A 21,303-nucleotide genomic window follows, 5' to 3' on the forward strand; every position below is an offset into this window, starting at 1 on the left:
CACCTCTTTTTAATCCCCCTGTGCAGACTGTCACCCCTGGTTGTTTTCCTCCTCAAATGTGTTTTTCTGTCCCACTACCTCCCATCCCTGTGCCTCCCCGTGTTCAGGTGCCCAAGCGCATTGAAGTTCACTCCATCCACACCTATGTGGCTCTCTACAAGTTCCTGCCTCAGGAGAAGAACGACTTGGAGCTACAGTCAGTCCAATTTTTTTGTATAATGTACTGTCTGTGTGTGTGTGTATACGAGAGTAATCAGATGAATGAGGAGTGTACCTGGCCAGAATTTGATAACATTCACACGCCATCTGCCTCCTCAGCGGGACGATCGCAGGGGGCTGCAGGGTTCAGGATCGGAGGGAGGGGAGCGTGCTGGGAGGCTGGGAAGGACAAACAGCTGCGTTGAGTGTGTGACATAATAAAAAAAGAAAGAAAGAGTCTTTGTATGTTAGTAGGTGCAGGAAACTGCTGAGTGTGGTATGACACCCACCACTAATCTGGTGGATGCGTCTGTGCAAGAAGACAGCACACGAGGCGTTTCTTCACATGGATAGAGCAGTCCTTCGGAGAAACAACTAATTTCATGGTGACATTAACTGTACTATACATTAAACACGATAGAAAACAGGCATTTAGGGACGCGAACCATGCAGTGATACTCTACTAATGTAATCTTTTAACTTATATGTGGAACCCAAGTGTAAAAAAAAACAGTCTTTTTGTGCACTTCTTGCAAGACACAACTTGTCGTTTTTACATGCAATGCTAGCCATTTCCCCCATTGCTTCCAGTCTTTATGTTAAGCTAGCTGGATGCTGGCTGTAGTTTCCTATTTAGCATACAGACATCCAAGTCGGCAAGAAAGTGAATAAGCGTAACGCATTTCCACAAATGTCCAGCTATTGTGCTGCACATTTTTAGATGATGTCATTTTTAAATGTAAAATGCTTTGTAAATGCTTTTAAAAATTCACGAGTCTTCCTATCGAGCGCTTTGTTTGTCTGTCTCTTTTCCCTCCAGGCCTGGTGACAGAGTTCAAGTCACAGATGACTCCAATGAGGACTGGTGGAAGGTGGGCTATTAAAAATAACTTCCTATTCAAATGCCCTGAAGTCCTGTTTGACCATTCAGAATGATTACATTTATCTCTTTCTAAGCCAGTGCGTAGATGGGGAAAAAAGATTATCACCACAGATATCAGGATTGCCTTTGAATAGATAAAACAGTAACGCACACAACTGCAGTTAGACAGTCGTAGAATTAGTAGTTCCTCCATTCAAAGCAGAGCTGTTCGGAGACGGTAAGATTAAAGAGCTGGAGGATGTGCCTGAAGGACAGCAGGTGTGGGTGTTAGCAAAGCTAGTTAGCATGAAGAGGAAAGGAGGAAGAAGACAGATTGCAGTCGGTGTTTAATGAGGCAGCTGAAGATCTTAACCTTCACCTGCCGAAGGACAGGCAGGTCTTTACGTAAACAAAACACCAGGGAAAAGTGCTCGGTTATCCACAATAAAATTGCAGCAGAGTAACCATATTTATGTAACTTATATTACTGGTATAAATAGCCACAGAAGTCAACAAGCTATAAGTGGTTCATTCAGTTACCTAGAGATTGTCTTTGCTTCAAGCTGAAAAGACTGATTTCCAGTCGGATTACAGGAAAGGAACAAAAATCGTTCCTCTTCTCCAACTGTCCAGTTCATACAGGAATGTTTATAGTGAGGCAACGGAATCTGTACTTTGTAATGTATGTGATTTAAATGTGGTACAATATTTACATCAAAATACATGTAAATAGATGTAAAATGGTACAATTATACCAAACACTTACTTATAATAAGAGTAATTTCCACCCATGCAAACCACATTCCACAGACAATTAACCCCCTATCCCGTCATTTTTGTGTAAACATGCTTAAGTGTAAAAATGGCTAAACGCCTGTGTTTGTGTGTGTGTGTGTGTGTGTGTGTGTGTGTGTGTCAGTCTCTAAAGAGAAAAGTGGGGGATTAAGGCTCCACAAATACAGATGCTTTTGGTCTATACTGATGTTGTTAATTAGGGAACAAAAACATCTCTTTTATTTCAATTTTCTGCTAATTGTGATGGTTTATTCAAATTCCAGTGTGTTTATAAATGTGATATAAATATGATGCACATTTAGGCAACTGGTCAAGTAAACACAAATGAAAACACAAAGAATCTAATTGTGTATACTCAGCCAAGGACTGTCGAGGACTGTAGTGGGAGCTGCTGTTTGCGTTGAAACGTAAGCCAGCAAATGATTGACGTACTTCCTTTTTGTCAACAAGGCAGCAAATTGTGGCTTTTTGTGTAGAGGAGGAATTGAACTAAAATCAAGAGAAGTCAGCATCATAGGTTCTTGTACAACAAGCACTTATTCTAGTCCTCAAAACAAGACAGGAAATATTTATTTCTATCTGTCAATGACTAACAGACTGTTTGTGTCCACGTGTGTGTCCATGTTTCGGTGTGTTTACCAGGGGAAAAGCAGAGACATGGTGGGATTGTTCCCGGCCAACTTTGTGCAGCGGGTTCGCCCTGGTGAGCGTGTGTGGAAGGTCACCGCTGGTTTCCATGGCAACCGAGACAAAGGCCAGATGACTGTAAAAGAGGGCCAGGTGAACACGCACATAAAATACACACAATCTTTCTCTTGCGCGCGCACACACACTGAACAAATGTATGTAAATTCATGCAAAAAAGTGCTGAGATTACAGAGGACAGCATGCTGTGGCTTCCAGTGCAGCTCACTTTTTTTCCTCCCCTCAGTCCACAAACTCCCTCATATTAGTGAATGTCATTCGCTCCTCCTCCTGCTCCATAACGCTCTCCTCCCTCCCTCCCTCCCTTCACCCTCCCTGTGCAGATCTGTGTGGGGAAGAACGAGGAGATTGACGGTTTCCTCCGGCTGAGCAGCGGGAAGAAGAGAGGCTTGGTCCCTGTGACGTGTCTGCTAGAAATATGATGGCGGCGCTCTTCTCTTTGACCCTCAGTTTGACAAAGAAGTTCACTACGATGGAGGAATACTCAGGAGTGTTTACCCAACACCTCACTGACCGCCAACCACCCACCTCCACCCCCTCCCGAAAAGTGGCAGTGATTTAGCAGCTTGACGTGGACGACCCACAACTTTGCTTTTACCTGCAGACGATTTTAAGAGGTTAAGACTTAAAGGAGGGGACGGGGAGGGGGCTCCTTCAGAGTTCTTTAAAGCTACTTTTTCCTGTAGCACAACTTTACTTTGTGTGGTTTTATACACACTCACAACAGAAATGTAGCACCGTGTTGAAGAGGATAGTGTGCAGGAAGTCTGGCTACCTCACTAGCCATTTCCATTGGCCACCTGTCTGCGAAAAATAGGAGAGGACTACCTTACTATGATGTCAAGGCGTGTCCAAGCCTAAGGGACTTTGTGAGCAAACTGTCTTCATTTCATTGTTTGTGTGTTAGAGAAAAACAAGACATAAGAGATTGTGACAGATTGTAGCTGTTTATCGTAGTGGCTTGTGCAAACACTTTTTGGTTGGTTGTTCAAAACCCTGGACAGATTAGGTTTAATAGATTCAGATAAGGGTGACGATCTGGTTTTATATGTGCAAACATGCACCTCACAATGTACACACGTCCACTGTTGTAATATGGATTCATGATGTGCATATGTGTCACAAAATGATTCAGGTATTACATTGTGTGTATGTAAAGACAACAACAAAAACAAAGTCTCTCTCTGCTACATCTTGGTCAAATGAAAGTCACAATAACACACACAGACAAACACACACACACACATACACACACGTACACAATCATAGTGGGGTTTCTGTATTTCAGACTGCTCTCCAGTGATTAGATTACTGTACATTTGTGCTCTTCACAGTTCTGATGTGACAAATGCTTTCCATGCACCTTGGGGAGCTTCTTTCTCAGTATGCCCTTCAATCACTCTTTACACACACTAACACACAAAGATTTTTATAGTCCACTCTGTTCCACTCTAAAATCCACCACTGGAATCTGCTTCCTGTCATTATATTCTCAGCAGTGTTTATCTGTATGTAATGTCCTGTAATATTCGCTGTCACATCTGGTTGTGTACTATGACATGAGGATGGTGCGCTGTCTTTGACTTTCTAATGTGTTTTCTTTTTCTTGCATGAAGGAGTAGAGCAAAGAAATACTGTAATTCAGGATGATGGATAAAAAAACCAAACTCAGCGTTGTTTGTCAAAAACAGTGGTGAAGGCTGTCAAACTTTCAGTCTCTCAGAGGGTCATGTTCCAAACTTAAGCTGTCAAAGATTTGATGACTGGCTAATGTTTCTCCCAGCACACATGATTCATTTTGAGTAACTCTGAGGGAAAGGCAAAATCACCACACACCATTTGATTTATTGCTCTGTCATTATAAACCATAAGGCAGTGACAAACTGCCTTTGTTGTGGCAATAACTGTAAATAAAAATATGACAGTATTTGTAAATAGCCTTATAAAGATACTGTATATATTGGTTCTGAATAGCACCCTGACCAAGAGGTTTGCAGCTATCCAGGAGCCAACAAAGGGCATTAACTTCACAGTAATAAATTACAGGAGATTATGGTTTATTGTCCCAATTACCAATGTATGCATCATTTTGCTCAATTAACATCTAGCCCTGTCAGCACAAATCTTTTCAAATACTATGCACAACAGTTCTAGTCACTCACTTTATTTTGTACTCCGCTTATTTCCAGCGTAGCCACAAACACACACGTGTCAGTGTATACCTGTGCTTTTGCAAAGATTTGAATTTGGACTCCAGCTTTGGGAGTACTGCAGCTTTTACAGAGCATCCATCTTGAATCAGTCTGCACCATACTAATCCTAAACATTACGTTCACTGGCTAGAACCAAGATTGGCTCAGGATCAGTATTACCCAGGTGAAATACCTTTCCCACCTCAGTGCACACTAACAGGCTAGTTCTTTGCATGGCTAGCTGCCCTTTGATCCTCACATCTCTCAATAAAGTCAGATGAACTGTCCAATTGTGTGGTCTTTTATTTGAGAAATTATTTTGCTTTGCTCCTCGGTTGTGTGCTTTGGTTCCTCTGTCAAAAAGGCAAAAGCAGGGTGAAATGAAGATTTGGTTTGCAAAGAACTTGTGGCATTATCAATAAAGGCAGTATATCGCAGCTTTAATTCAGTGCTGCTATTGTAAGTCTGCATTAATTAGTATTTATTTTTGCCAAAGTATTTTTCCTTCTTAAAAGTCATTCCAGTGTTGAACTCTAAAGATGAAGAAAAGAGCACTTGCTGCAATGTTCAACTGACAACTAAATTCTTAAACTGTGTTTTTTACCTCATAGTCCTGCATTACAAAGTATTGTAAAGTAAAGATTCAGAAGTATCAGTAAAAGTATTTCTTATGTATAATGGACCTTATCAGTCTTATATTACTATTTTAAATGCAATAACATGTAAGCAGTTCTTAAATGTTACAGTTGATGGAGGTGGACATAAATTTAACTACTTAGTATACTTTATAACAGTGCACCATATTTTATAAATCTATGGTGTGTTGTAAAATCTTAATCTGTGACTACAGTGGTGATATAAATGTATGTGGAGTAAATAGCACAGTATGTCCCTGTACATCTAAGTACAGTACTTGAGTAAATGTTGTCATTGACTTTCCACCACTGTATAAAACATACATGGCTGAGATCACTCAGGCACATACAGGGAGACTAGAGTGCCTCTTTCATCTGTGTTCTTCACTGCTTCAACACTGTTTTTTTTCCACACCCCAGTCAAGACTGACGGTCCCTCATATGGTCAAATTATGTTCTGTCCAGTCAGTCAGACAGACAGTGACCCTGACATTAATTAGTAATGCTGTCACTTTTTCACGAGTTGATGTGATAACTGGCAGGAAGACTTGGTGACATATTTCACTGTTGAAACAGTTTGTTGAAGTTATTTTTTCCACCACATTTTAAAGGGTATTACCCCTCACAGGACAACTGGCAACGGCCAATGCAACAACTAGATTATGTTAATAAAACACTGAGCACATTTTTAGGAGTATACAGCCATGTTAGCAGTTCTGTGAGGCATGCACACAATGCTACAATGCTGATGTTTGGCAAGTGTAATGTTTACCATGTTTAGCATCTTAGTTTACCATGCTGAAGTTACCAATTAGCACAAAACACAAAGCTGGGGCTGATGGGAATGTCATGCAGGGATTTAGACTCACTTTTGACTTGATTGTGGAGCTAGATGAAAAATCGGGGGTTTGCCAAAATTACAAAATGTTAAACCAGATTTTATGGCAGTCCATTCAGTAGTTGTTGAGATATTTCAGTCTGGACCAAATTAGTGGGCCGACTGACAGAGACAGACAGACCAACCAACACTGCCATTCATGCAGTAGCGTGACTAAAAACACTCTAATTTTCACCCACCCATGTTTGTCTAAATAAAGTAATAAAAAGCACAACACTCTGCACTTTAACCTCATATTAAGCGTGTAATTTCACACCTAAATTCATAGCTACGGAATGACTTTCAAAATCACTCCCTTCATGGCCACAGAAATACACTGAGATCTTTCATTTGAGTTGACAGTGCAGAGCCTGAGAGGACTTCTTGTTCTTAATGACCATAAATAATATGATTAACTCCCAATAAAATTAATTGGCAACGGAGGAGCTTCTGGCAGGCCACAGACTAAGCTGGCAAAGAGAGTGTTGTGTGTCTGTGTGTGTGTGTGTGTGTGTGTGTGTGTTGTGTGTGTCCCTGCTGTGGTGTGAGGAACATTTCTCAAATCATGACCCAGTTCTGCTATCAAATTGGATCAAATGTGATTTTCGTCTCCGTAGAGAGAGAGACAGAAATGTGTGCAACTGGCAGTACATCAAGCCACTCGTACATTTTATAAAATTGCTGACTTTGGTGCTCAAGATGGCATGGTGCTCTCCACTTACTGTACCTTTCATGACAATGAGCAGTGGAAGTTGAAATCGGTCTCTGAAATTTTCTTTCTGCGACTCAAACGGCAGTAAGCAGAGAATGTAAGAGTAATGGTCTCTCCCTTAGCAAATCATTTTCACTCTTCTTTCATGCTACATCCATCAACATCACCACAAGACACTCAAGTGTTTAGTTTGGGGCAACAAATCCTGACCGAGACTATCACAGAGACCTTAGCGTATCACACCCGCTCCAGAAAACCAAGTAAAATGGCTCATTAAATGTGTGATTTGTTACACAATCATCCCCCTGTCCTATAATGTTCACACTCACTTCTTTGCATCTTTTAAAACTGAGCAGCAGCTGCTATACAGACTCACAGTAGGGGTGATGATCGCTGCACCAGGGCGTTAACAGGCAGCAGGAATATAGCAAAAAATGCAAATTCTGGAAGAAAATCCGTGCTCAAAATAGCACACTTGATTATATAGGCAGGCAGAAGGAGAGGAAAGCTCTGTCAGTGGAAAATAAAGCTTTCTGGTGCTTGGCAGACAAAAAGAAAAAACACCTTACAGACTCCTGCATCAAACACCCGCAAATAAAAATAATCTCCTATCCCTCACTTCCTCTTACGGTCTGTTTTATTCAGTGTATGTGAGAGAATATTACCCACCAATCTAAACATGGTTTGAAATGTGAAAATCTTGCTTCAGTTTGTGGAATATGCACTGTAATATCATACTTTGTGGATGCTTCCTTCTGTCAGTCAGCTCACTCTATCTCCCCTTAAGGATAAAATTGGCCCCACAAGTGGAGTATTCGGAGATTGGGTTCATGAAATTCTATATAGGAGCAGCAGTGTTTGCAAACCATAAGCACAGAAGTAGTCTATCAAAGCAAAAGGGTGGGCAGAGCACTGACACCTTAAAATTACCGTATTGCAAAGTGTGCATTGGATATATGTTGCAATGAGCCGTTGCTCCATTTGCTTCAATTCAGAGGCTATGAAAGCCAAATCTTAAAATCTACAGTCATCAGAACGGAAATAGAGTTTAGATAAATGTGCTGTTTCAGTAGAAATAACCAGATTCAACAGCTTTGCTTTCATTTAAAAACTGTATTAATATTATTTTGTCCACTCAAGGGCAGCAAAAACAAGCTATGAACGCAACACTGACATATTGGTATCTTTTAAATTGATACGGCAAACTTGTTTCCAACCAGTTGCCAATTTACACATCCAGCAGATACGGAGTATCCACCTGAAGAATATCTATAAAAGTCCAATATATGCTTTAATTTTTGCTCTGTTTTTTCTCTTCAGCAAGTCCTAAAGGAAATATGCTCCACCATGTTCACCTAGAAAAATAGCTGCCAGCTGCACGTGGCCAAAAACTATAATGCTGATGAGAGCGGTGAGACTGAACCAAAACAGTGAAGTTGCAGCCTGTTAAACCAAAACGAGCAGCTGAAACACTCTGAAACAGTCCTGAAATGGTCCAGTACTCACAGGTTTTTGTCCATGTGAGTACTCTTACTTCTTACTGCGTAATACCACCTCCTGCCGAGTCTAGCTACGCACCCCTAAACACCTGCGTAACACTTATTTTTTACCCCTGCTGGCTCTCCACAAAGATCTGCCCTTCTCTACCTCTGATTGGCCTTCGTTGGTTTGGTTGGTTAGGGTCAAAGCCGGACAAGAGACAGAATACAGGAGGGGAAAAAGTATGACTGCGTAAAACCTGTAATCACATAGGTAGCTTAACACAGAAAAATTAAGCTAATAAGGGTTAGGGTTATGTTGTCATTAGAGTTGCACATAAGTAGGTCACTGGCACCTTAATTGGTCCAATTGAAGCCCTGCTATAGACCTGAGGAGAGCTGCAGGGTTTGGTGATAATTCTCTGTTGCCACACCTGAATTCTAGATTTTGAAAAAAAGAAAGAAATGGAGGTGTATGTTCCTCCTCCCTGTCTTATGTTGTCCCCATCCTCAGGTTCCAGTCATGTTTACATTCTTCCAGACCCCTGGCCAACTGGACCATTAAAAATGAAGAAGGTACACGGAGATGGCATGTTTAATGCATGGTCTCATCTCCTGCCACTGAGGCTACCTCCGCTTTCTCAGGATGTTGCTTGCACAAACACACTCCTAGTGACAGCAATGAGCACCACATGGCAGAGTCCAGAGGTAAAAGATGGCACACCGAGCTCCAGTGCTTTGAGTCTGAATTGTGAAAAGTAAGCGCACATTCTCTGAGTTGATCTTAGAGGTGGAACAGGACAGAGAAAATAAGCCCCCGGGGTTGACACATGAAAGCTGTCTTTGAAGCATGCTACACTGGGAATGATAGATTTGAGGAATCACATATGCTTCTTTGCTTCTATAGAGTCAGTATTTTAGGGGAGGCCCAGGGTGATTTACTGTTTATTCTCACACATAATAAAAAGAGATCAAGAGAGTTTTATTTATGAGGATGGATTAGCCTCAAACCATTGTCATCTGAATAGTTTCCAAAATCATCTTTCTGTCATAAAAAGCATTGTCTTACAGATAAAACATGAAAAAGAGTGGCGTTGCTCTGAATAGGAACAGACTGAACAATCGGAAAGCAAATTCCTGATTCTTCTTGGTTTTCAGTTGGAAGTACAGCTCAAATCAAGGTAATAACAGGGTAAAATAACACAATATATTTATGGCTCCATTAGAAATAGATTTATAACACAATGTCATGTGACATTGGAAATTTGTGTATGTGTTGTTGCCAAATTAGCTCTTTTGCCAACAGGATGGGCCGGCTGCTGCACTATATTCAGCATTATTGCAATTACCAGAAAAATCCGACAATATTTGGCACTTTTTTTACAGCTTGTATCCAGTCCCAAAAAGTCACATTTGTGTTGCAAGACATAATACACTAAGTTACTAAATGACTCTTTAAATCATGTGATTGGTGAAATTGCTTCTCCATCATCTTTGAAGTTGTTTTCCACCTTTATTTAGATATGTGTTATTTTGGTTTGATTGCTCCTGAGCAATCATAAACAACAAGCACCTCTTTGACTCACATAAGTACAAAAACGTAAGCTAACAGCATTCGCCCCGCAAATCAGAGCATCAATGGGCCCATGAACCGACCCTTCTCAGCTTCTCAGTAGACCACTACTGTCAGTCATTTGAGTCATGAAATTAAAGTTACATCTCAATACATAAGTTGCTTTACTTGACCCTACTGTACCCACCCATCCTGATAAACTACGGTGACTGTCTAGAAGCCAGATGGCTGTTTCATTGGTGATCACAGATGTTTCTCTGAATTAAGCCCACGACACCTTACGAAAACACAACACTAAGTTCCAGTCTTGCTGATCCACTCCACCTTCCCACCTGCTTTTGGTGCTTTCACTCCACACTGCAACAGGATTAAAGTCCCCGAAGCTTCACCCAACACACCCTTTCATCAGTAATAACCACTTATATGCAGTTCCTCTTCATCTTTAACCTTTACCATTATGTAGCTTTGATGTTGTTGTTTGCCTCTTGACTCTGCCGCAAAAAGGAAAATCAAGGAAGGTCAAGCAGCACAATTAAGGAACAAGGTCACGAAGACGCGGCTCTTAGCAGGAGAGGAGAGTGTTTTTAATATATATAAGTTTCCCAGCCTGTTTTCATCCATTGCTTTGATCAGGGAGGTTTAAATAAGGTTAGGTTGCTTGTTAATGACTGGGAGACCACTGGTAATTTATCTCTACACTAAGCTAAAAGACAGAGTTTCTAGCTCCCTAATTAAAAGGTAAACACACTCTTTTTGTGACGTAAGTGTCCTGGTTTCCTAGTTACTCACTGTTTTGTTGTTACACATTTACTAAATCTGGCATACAATACTGTACCACCCTGTTAGGACGGTATGCTGTAGCATATAGCCAATCATGATTGTGAAGACATTTTATGTACAATGCCCTAAAGGCAGAGAGTGTAAAACAGTGAAGATGAGAGTTGACAGCCAAAGTTGTAATACCTTAATTTAATGAAATTAAGATAAAAATAAAAGCCTTGAGACCTAAAATCTATGGACAATCTTAAGAGGGCAGGGAGAAATGGGTTCTGTTATCTTTCTTATCCTTAAACTAATTAACTAATAACCCAATCTATAATTTAATACATTTACATACATGCTAGGGTAATTCTAAAAAAAATCCAATACCATGGCAAACACCTGGGTCAACAACAACACAGCAAGTAACGTAACTAACATAAGCTATGTTGTGGGTTTGCAAACTATCTCTATAAGTTGTAAACTATAAGTTGCTGCGAGACAGCTTACCAGAGCTGGCAGCAGCTCCAGACAGATACTCACAACTCTCCTGCTACTTACACACCACAACAACAGCATATCTTGGCAAACTAGAAAGTAAGCTGAATGTACACACACAAATCCACTTTGTTTGTTTCCCACTGACAGAGCCGGGGCTGTGTACTAACGCCGGAATTGTTTTCAGCACACACTGAGTAAAAAACTAGCAGACCATGATGACATATTTGCTGAATTTGAAAACAAAGAAGTATTGTATTAAAATCGCTACCTCACCTTTAATACACGTGATTAAAATCTACCTTAACGGGGCACCAGGATGGCTCGCCTGGTGCTGGAGCCCCATGTACCAAGGCCTTGTCCTTGCTGTCTTCCCCTCTCTCTCTGCCCCCCTTTCCCATCTATCTTCAGCTTTCACTATCAATTAAATGCAATAAAACCCCCAAAACAAATCTACCTTAACCACATCAAATCACAATAAAAATCTCTAGGCTCAAAAGCTGATATAGCAGTTAGGCTACTGCTATACTGGTTACCTTTTAGGTTAATTCTGAATATATGTGAAAGAGATGATTGAAGGTCTAACTGTAGGTAATGGTATTATCACTATAGACGTTTGACGTACAGGAAACAGTAGTAGGTACATTAATTTCTATCTCTAGTTGTGGTCATTTCACCAGCTAGTTTTAACTTCATGTAGCCTTGCTTCAGCTATCTTTTAGCAGTAGTTTGAATTCCTGAATTTAGCACTGCCTATTTATGTGGAATAACAAATTAAAGTAAGTCTACTGACATATTGGAGCCTTACAATAGATGTTTGAAGTACAAGGAGTTCTTACGAGTTAAGAAGTTGGTTATAAGTAAGGCTTTAACTTCATGTAGCCTTGCTTTGGCTGTTTTGTTGGTTTTGTGTTGGGCATAATCATTTTTATATGATAACACAGGGTCAAAAAGTCACATTTTGGTCATAACTCAGTTTTGACCAAATAGGTAACTGTGTTTTGGCTTATAGGGAAATACACAAACAACACAGAGATCAATTGAGGATTAAACAGAAGCACTTTGCTCTTTCTGCAGCATCTTCACCTCAGCCAGACAGATGTGTGTTTCTTCTCAGACATACGATCATATATGATCAGAGAGTGTGTTGCCACAGGTCCTCTTTATGGCTCACCTCCCCATACTACCTCAGCCCTCTGTGCCCTTAAATGGTTTCCAAATCCAACATGCTCTAAAATCTTGAAAGCGAACTTCAAAATCCATTAAGTCTCTAAGAAAAGGATTTGAAATCCACAGGACAGGTTTTTCTTTGCGCTCTCTCTCCCTGAAGCTCATACTACAGTACATTTGTGGATCTGAAGATATAAATTCTTCAGCTACTCCGCCTCAGCTCTTTTCTCTGCCTATATATAAATATATATATTCAGGCACACTTCAGTCCAACAGTCTATTGTTTTCCTTACGATAGGCTCAATTCAGTCAAGCCCTCCATTTAGTCATATTCCCACAAAGGACCCTTTCAAATGTCCTGTCCTGGTATGAAGAGGCAAAGCGAATCTATTCACTTCGAAGTGTGTCACAGACTTTAGGGTTTCTGCCTTCAAGGCGCAGGGATTAGAGGATAATTGGGGCTGTTCTGTTTTGCTAAAGATACTTTGCTTGCTATAGCTGTATAGCTGTAGCTACTTTTTCTTTTCGTCGCCCAAGTCAACAACTCTGTTATGACAAATAGAAAGATTAGAAAAAAGGCAGAATATTCAACATACTGAAGAATCAGCAAGACAGAGAAATGAGCTGGTAGCCTAATAAGTCTTGCCTGGTATGTTTTTACAAAGGAAAGTGCAAAGAAGGTAGAGGAGGGCAGTAAGGAGAATAAAAAAGAATAACAAGAGAGAGCAGAACGATAAAGAGATTGTGAAATACTGCCTCGTTAATGAAACTTCGATTACAAAATGCCCAAACCACTGACAGTACATGACAAGATTTATAGCTGAAAGGGCACATGCATCATCTCCAGCCTAAATTATTTTTTGATCTATTCCAAACAACCAAGGTCTCAAAATTGCATCTGTATTGTTGACATTTTTTTACCCTTGCTGCCACCTCACCTTCAAGAAACTTTGTTTTGTGTAATTAAAATGTGGTCTTTCACTTTCATGACTCGGCATGTTCTCTAATGATCAAAAAATTGGTTTCTTCCATCGATTAGACACGAGAAATTACTAATGTCATCCAGATGGCCCTCTCTGAATCAGGTTGTTTTGCTTGCTTTAATGAGGGAATCCATCTGGCTTTGGAGCTCAACAACAGACACGGTTAAGATAAACATGTGTGTTTAGATGGGAGGATAACTTTCACTCATGATTTTCACACTTTTAATATAGGTATTTTAGGTTTGGGAAGAGTGTGTGAGTTTTCACAGCTAGTATCTGACATGGTGGAGGAATCCAAATATAATTATTGATTCTAATCTTTAAATTGTGATGGATTTCACATTTAAAGTAATCCTGGGTTGATGGTGTACAGTGTGATGTCTAATCCTTCTGCTCCACTGAGCCTGGGTTTTTCTTCAACTCTCACTCCTGATCTCTCCTCAGAGGCTTGTTTCTCTTTTCATCCTTGTTGTGTTGATATTTTAAACTGCGTCTGAAACACCAAACACTGAATATATTAATTAAATTTCACACACTTCTTGCAAAAAAAGTGACAAAATGAATCATCATCTGATCGTGCAGCAGAAAACAGATTTATTTAGCATTTTAATCAGCTATTGATGAATGAGCATAGCTGACTCATTAATTATTAAATGAAGCATTTAGTTTACTTTGCTGTATCTGGCGCTGCCTATAGCTGTATTGATCCATTTTGCTTGGTTTGCTGTTAAGCTCTATTTGCTTTTGATGTAAGCTGTGGCAGTACTTTCCAAAGCATAGCTGACAACTATTTGTAGTGCTTTAACAGTCTTTTACGAGTGAAATTCAAATGGTAAACGTGACCCCTTAGCAGAGATAGAGGGCGGAATTCTGAATTGCAAAGCCATGCCATTCTGACTGTGACAGCCAGCTTGCATCCATACAAATATGCAGCTTTGAAGAATGACACTGTATATTAAACCAAATAACCCAGAATTATAACAAAAATCTAATGAAAAGACCTGAGACATTGTATTTTTTATTCAATCACATGTGCTGGGGTGATTTTGACAACATTTTCAGCTCCGACAACTGGAAAAGAAGTTGTTTTATAGCAGCATCTTTGTTGACTATAATGTCACTGTTTGCTTTGAATAAGCTGATATTTTAGCCGGTGATCATTACAAAGCTATAAGACAGCAAAAACTGAAAAGGATATTCCAAAGCACATGCTTGCTCTGTGTAATTACTACCGTGATATCTGTCTCATGTTTACATCAAGTCTTACATTAGATTAAAGTCCAGTCTGCACCATGTAATACATTCTGACTTCTAATGGACACCTGAGCACCCACTAACCACACCTAACAACACGTCATCCTACAGCAAGACTGAGACAGCAGGAAAAGCATAACACTCATGTTTGGAAGACGAGTACAATAAAACAAGCCTCCACATCTTTAGACAAAAAACCCCAAAGCTTCATTGTGGGAAAATAGTTCCATTAACGGTTCAGTGTGTAACATTTAGAGGATGGAGTATCTATTAGCAAAAACTAAATATAATATTTATGTTATAGATATGTTTTCATCAGTGTATAATCACCTGAAAATAAGAATCGTTGTGTTTTCATTACCTGAGAATGAGATGTTTTTATCCAGGGAGGGAGCGGGTCCACTTCCACGGGAACTTCCATATTTCTACAGTAGCCCTGAACGGACAAACCAAACACTGGCTATAGATAGGACCTTTTGCAACCACCATAGTTCCTTCTGTACACGTCACAGGCAGTTCTCATTCCTGGTTTGTCAAATAGGAACTCAGTTAGTTGCAATCTGCAACTTTAAGTTTCTTACATTAGCAATCCATTTTCTAATCAGAGTACTTGCAGTGTTTGTGGCAAAGGTTAGAGTGGCACTGAGTGTTGAGGTAATGAAAACATAAAACTGACATAATTGCTTTTGTACACAATATACAATATTGGCATATTTCTGTTTTTTAAAGTGGAAGGCAATAAATAAATAAATATATAGCAATTATGTAGTTGACAATTTCACAATAAAATAATTTACTGTACAACTGCTTACTGAATGGTCTTAGTGTCAGTATAAATGGTACAAGAGAACATAAAGGCAATGACAGGGTTTCAAGGGCAGCAGATGACAGGTAGTATATATAAGTATGAAGCAGTGTAAAAGCACAAGACCTGGGTTTAAGAAGACAGTGCTGAGGCGTTTATCTGGACTAAAGATCTGACAGCACTGATAGATCTGTGATCCGTATCACTGAGCGCTCAATCCTTTGAAAGAGACAAATATGAGAGAATTAAACCTCCTGAAACCTCCCCATGCTCTCTGATGGTATTATATCTACACATACATATAAAAAATAAGCGATTGTGTTGTAATGAATAATAAAAATGTAATGAACGCCTGGCAGAGCAGGACGAGGTTAATAATGTCACTCTATAGGCAGGTGTTTGTGTTGTCAGGTGATGATTACAGCTGGATCCCGTGCACATTCCTTTTGACGTTTATCAATCCATCCTCTGAATCCAAACAGGTCTCACAATGACATTTTGCACATGTTAGACTCAAAGGTAATAACCAAAGATGAGATACAGCCCAACACTCAGTGTAAAATGGGTCATCAGACTGGAAAGTGCAGGGTAATACTTTTAGATGTTAGATAATGTTGTTAGATATGTTTTCATATTTAAAAATAATCTTCCTTCAATTACTTTCATCTCCTCATCTCAATTGTTATCAAAAGATCCCCTGAACTCTTGAGTGTGCTCCATTTGTGTTGCCTGGGTTGAAGGCCAACTGTAATAAAGCGCGCTGCTCCGTTTCATCTCATATTCCTCTCCTTATCTAATCCCATTAAGGCTCACGCTTCAGGAAATAGGAGTGCCTCTTGGTAATGAAGAAATACATTAACTGAGCTACAAAATGGCTTTGCTGCACAAAGCCTGTTTTCTCCTTCAGTAGACCCTATGACATCTCTCTGTAGAGCTCATATTTTGTATATAGATTATTTTGTCTTAATATATCACAGATCCATTTAGTAATCATTACATTTAAGTCACATTTTAGTAAAAGTATGTCAAGCTACGGATCATCAAAATTAAATCAGGATGTCAAGGTAAGCAGATGCATTATGCTGCGTAAGCCTTTACCCCAGCTCCTCAAGGCCTTTGAAATCCAAATTTTTAAATGAGGGTTCTTCACTGCCAGCCTCTAAAGCTCTGGGTTGTTCTATTGTTTATGCATGATGGGACCTGATCCACAAACAGAAGCTACTACAACCCAGATTTGAAACATCTGGCAGTGAACAAGAAGTGAACTCTCCAGAGCAAATTGTAGAAATTTAAGGAGTTCTAAAAAAGTCATCCTGGATTCCTGGTATTAGTATATGTATGTCATTTAAATACAAGTCATTAAAACAGCAGTACCATTCACGTATGATTTGAATTGCTGAATATAATCTGATTTGCATGGACCTGAAGAGAATCCCCCTAATTCTCTTTCTCACATCCACAAACAGCAGCCTGCCTGTCCTGGTTAGAGACGGCTGCATTTGCAAACACTTCAGTCACACCTTCTCCAGGGAGCATAACAGAAGGAATCCTTCAAGGCCCGAGCAAGAAGCGAAAACAACTGGATGACTGGAGCGTCAGCAGCACAGGTTTAATGTGGCTGACAGTGGTTGTAAGCTGGAGCGCGGCCAATGTTTCTTATGAAGGTGCGATACAGTCGTCGCTGTCGCTTTGTTACTTGCCTTCAGGAAGAGTGAGGCAGAGAAAATTATTTATGAGGAAAATCATTTATTAATAGCTAAATTATTTATTAATAAACCTTGGGCAGTCATAATTGTTTGGGTTCATCTGTATGTCAGCATGGGACAATTATCTACTGAAAACTCTTAAATTTGTTGTGTTCTTCACTTTTCTCTGAGGTTTTGCCTCAATGTCAACTTCAATCAGCTCAAGCTGAATTCAAAGTGACTGATACCAAATGATTGCTCACACAGTTAAGTGGATAAATTGATAAGTCATGGATAAAATGCATCACTGACACACACATAAAGACCAACAAGCACACAACCAAACACACACAAAGGAAGAGGAAGACCTAGAATGAGTGCTGAGGCATTTGAAGGGAACATTTTGGAAATTCCTTCCATGAATGCTAAGACAGTGACAGCCAGATGCTGCAAAATGCTATGTTATCATCTGTTGAAGTAAAAGGCCAAGAGCGGGTGCAAATACACTGACAAATATGGCAGCATGGTGAGGAGTTTCTGTCTACTGCTAACACCACCCTTCCTTATTGGCAGAGTAGACACACCCAGGGCCCCACTAGCAGCATTTACAGGGTCTGAACTTGGCTTGTTCCTGTCTTTGAAGGGTGTATGTTGAATTCAAATAGAGTTTGATAGGTAGAAAGTGCAGGTCCAAAATACAATTGAGTATAAATAAACTGTGTTCTATAAACTTCAAAACTCCTCCACTCAGCAAGGGAGTAACCATTAAATATATGGATGTTTTTGAAAGTGCTTCATAAAATATGCATTTCAAGAGTGGCCAAACTGTTGCTATTTATGCCGAGTAACACACACAGGCTTAATATAGAGTAATATAAAGTAACCAGTAAACACCAGATAAGGTTTTCCTCGGGCTGTAACAGGGTCAGTAGTCAGAATCAAATCATTTAGGAATGTAATTATGTTCAATGTGAGATTAATATGGTGCATACTGTGTATGAGATATTATGTACCAGCCTCTGTTTGTTTGTTTTTTGTGGTCCAAAAACTGTCCATATTTGAGTCTAACAGCAGTCTGCTGGTGTAGTTATATTACTAAGATGTGACTGAATACTGTTGGTGAAACTGATGAAGCCTCTGGGATGAGCAAAATAGCTTAGGTAATCAAATATTAAAATAAATCAATACATATCTAGTGTTTAAAACATTTGCATGACTAAAATGAATGTAGACATGATGTTATAGTAGACCTGATACTGGTGCTTTGCTGCCGCCTGTTGGACTGCTGAGAACACTAACCCAAAATGCAGCATAAAAAGACTTTTCTTAGCCTCAGGCAGACAATAATAATCACCAAACACTGACAGTCTCTTTTATCCAAATTTATTAACAAGAAAAAGGGGAGTTTAAGAAGAAAGATTTTTAGTTTAGATTCATTTTTTTGCAGATTCCTCCTCCTTTGACAAGTTCTTGATGATCTCTTCTTTCTTTGCCAGGAGACGCTCTTCTCTGCGTTTGCGGGCCTCCTTTGTCTTTGAGCGGCGAGCTTCAGCCTGGTCACTGGGTGGGTAAAGAGAGGTGGAGACAGAAGAAAATTAATTCGACATACCACAGAGAACTAATGGAAAAAATGTCAATATATATATGGACGCTGCCAGAAAGACCAACTAATAATATAGCTTATTAAGTTACGGCAGGACAATAAAGAAAGAGTAACTTACGCCAGAAGCTTCTTGCGGGCCTTATCTGCCTTAAGTTTGTGGATGTGCTCCATCAGGATGCGTTTGTTTTTGAAGACATTACCCTTGGCCCTCAGATAGAGACTGTGGTACCTGGAGGAAACAGAAAACACCTCAGAGCGCCTCAAAGCAAAATGCCTCTTCCTGAAACTGGAATTAAAACGACACTGGATTTTTCACCAGCAAAGAACGCTGACATTCACACTCACATGTGCCTGTCAATTTTCTTCGACTCCCTGTAGCGACGAAGAAGACGACGTAGGATTCTCATGCGCCGCATCCATGACAACTTCTCTGGCATACGAGCATTGGCTGTACCCTTTCTCTTACCTGGGCAGGAGAAAAATGGTAAATTATAGTTATTATAAACAAAAATAAAACTGCTGCGTAAAATCTGTGAAAGGAAATACGGAAAAGGAAAGAGACATTACTTGTAAATCAATTACCCACCATAACCCATGTGACGTCCCTTGCGGCGTGCCAAAGTGTTCTTGCGGCAGCGAGCGCGGGAATGAACAGTCACAGGTTTTCTGATGATCAGCCCATCCTTCACCAGTTTACGGATCTGCTGGCCTGTGGTACAAATACAGCACATTATTGATGCTGGCCTATGGGGACGAGACAGCACACATCTACAGAGAGAGAACCTTCATTTGAAAAGTAAACTACTCACGAGAGTTTGCGTTGGCAATCTCATTGGTCTCGTTGGGGTCAAGCCACACCTTCTTCTTGCCACAGCGCAGGACGCTGGACGCCAAGCGCTTCTGGAGCCTGAGCATGCTGGATAAACAACGAGAGCATAATTAGTGTTGCAGGATGTGAGATACAAACAGTGCTAGGTAGCGTTTAAGATTCTTATACTTTTAAAAAAAGGGGGGGATGTGTATCAAAGCAGGTAGCAGTGTGTCACCTCATAGTCCTGTGTATAAAACACCGCTCTCAGCAGTGATGTCTATGTAGTATTGTATTGACTGAAACTGCAAAAGAATACCGTAGGTATAATTCAAATTTCTATTTGATCTTAAAGTATGTTAATGTTGTAGCTAAATACTTCTTTTACTTTATCACTACTAGCCAAAGTTGTTGGAGAGTGGCTTATTTAATTGGCTTTTTTCCAAGTCCCTTGAGGCCAATTGCGATTTGTGATTCTGGACTACATAAATAAGATTTGCTTGACAAAACCTGGATTACAAATAAAATAAAATCAATCAAAAAAGATATAAAAGACAAAAGTATTATCATTCTTTCCAATTCAAGGTATACTACTACCATAAAACTTTATTCTTGGACTACCAGTAATTGTTATGCCTTTGCCATCACCTGATGCCGATGTGACAGCACCGGTGAAAGTGCACCTGGCATTCAATTACCATTATTTCCTCTCATTTCTAATCCTACATCTTTAACCAGTAACATAAACGAACTAACAGGTTCACAGGTTTAATAAAACGTAGCAACAATTGATCAGCTGCCCATAAGAGGGGGCGGACTGATGAATGTTATTGAAGTGTACAATATTTTTTACTAGGACATAGTTCCCTGGTAATGTCATCGGGTTTGCCTTTAACTACCAGGCGTAAAATGGAAAAGCACAAAATAAAAACGCCTGACACAAAGCAATACTAACATTAGCCCCTTATTACCCCCCATATTTGGAAAGCGTGAGGACCAACTATACGCTATACGAGACCTAACCAAATTACTATATAGTTAACTAGCTTAGTTAGTTTATTTGACTGACTTTATTGAGCAGCTTGTTCCACAAACACTGGCCGACTCTTTAAAACACTGTACTGTTGCCAGCGGACAAGGACCTGTGGTGTTTCAGTGACATGTTGTGACATGTCTTCTTGAACTTAGCCAGGTTAGCTCTCCAATATAGGCCCTAACGCTATGTGCACTCTGGTAGGAATAAGCGATTTTACTCCAAGTCGAACCGAGTGCGAGTCTCCTTACTTGCCTTAAATGACAAAGCCAACAGCCCTATATATAGTTTGCTTAGAGTAAAAAGGTATATTTAAATATCAAACGTGTCGCTCACCTCATGGCTCCCGCTAGCTTGATAGAAACGAAGGAAATAGAACGTCCGAGTCCCTACCATTATAGATATCGTCATAGGTGACACAATTGTTGGCAGAAATCGTAAATATAGCTACTGGTTGAGTAGTGACAGTAAGTATTCAACTGATGTGTGAGTTTATAATATTTTTTTGTTATATCTACGGTTTACTGTGCCCCAAAAGTCATACTGTCATACTGAGTTTAATAATCGACCCCCGCTATCATAGCACAGTGGTACGCTCCAAGAAAAGGCATTGTAAATATCCGACCGCTGGAGGACGCAACACGTCCATGTTTTTGATGAACTGTAATTTTTTTTTTT

General features: G+C 39.9%; 2 protein-coding genes across 2 annotated transcripts in view; one reads left to right on the forward strand and one right to left on the reverse strand.

Annotated features, from left to right (window-relative positions):
- LOC118333737 (SH3 and cysteine-rich domain-containing protein 2-like) overlaps positions 1-4,999 on the forward strand; it is a 28,301-nt gene extending 23,302 nt beyond the window's left edge. The window contains exons 7-10 of the mRNA XM_035669519.1: positions 108-196; positions 1,019-1,070; positions 2,498-2,635; positions 2,884-4,999. Coding sequence (XP_035525412.1) covers positions 108-196; positions 1,019-1,070; positions 2,498-2,635; positions 2,884-2,982 — 378 coding nt within the window. The 3' untranslated portion in view covers positions 2,983-4,999. The remainder of the gene's footprint in view (positions 1-107; positions 197-1,018; positions 1,071-2,497; positions 2,636-2,883) is intronic.
- A 13,548-nt stretch (positions 5,000-18,547) lies between these two features.
- Positions 18,548-21,022, reverse strand: LOC118335652 (60S ribosomal protein L19-like). Its single transcript, XM_035672070.1, has 6 exons — positions 20,962-21,022; positions 19,594-19,700; positions 19,371-19,493; positions 19,130-19,250; positions 18,903-19,013; positions 18,548-18,741 (listed from the first exon to the last, which is right to left on the reverse strand). The coding sequence occupies exons 1-6, from the start codon at positions 20,964-20,966 to the stop codon at positions 18,615-18,617; spliced, it is 594 nt and encodes a 197-aa protein (XP_035527963.1). The 5' UTR covers positions 20,967-21,022; the 3' UTR covers positions 18,548-18,614.
- Between the last annotated feature and the right edge of the window lie 281 nt (positions 21,023-21,303).

Source organism: Morone saxatilis, unplaced genomic scaffold (genome assembly GCF_004916995.1).
Source record: "Morone saxatilis isolate NCDOM2014 unplaced genomic scaffold, NCSU_SB_2.0 Contig1, whole genome shotgun sequence".
In the NCBI taxonomy this organism is placed as follows: Eukaryota; Metazoa; Chordata; class Actinopteri; family Moronidae; genus Morone; species Morone saxatilis.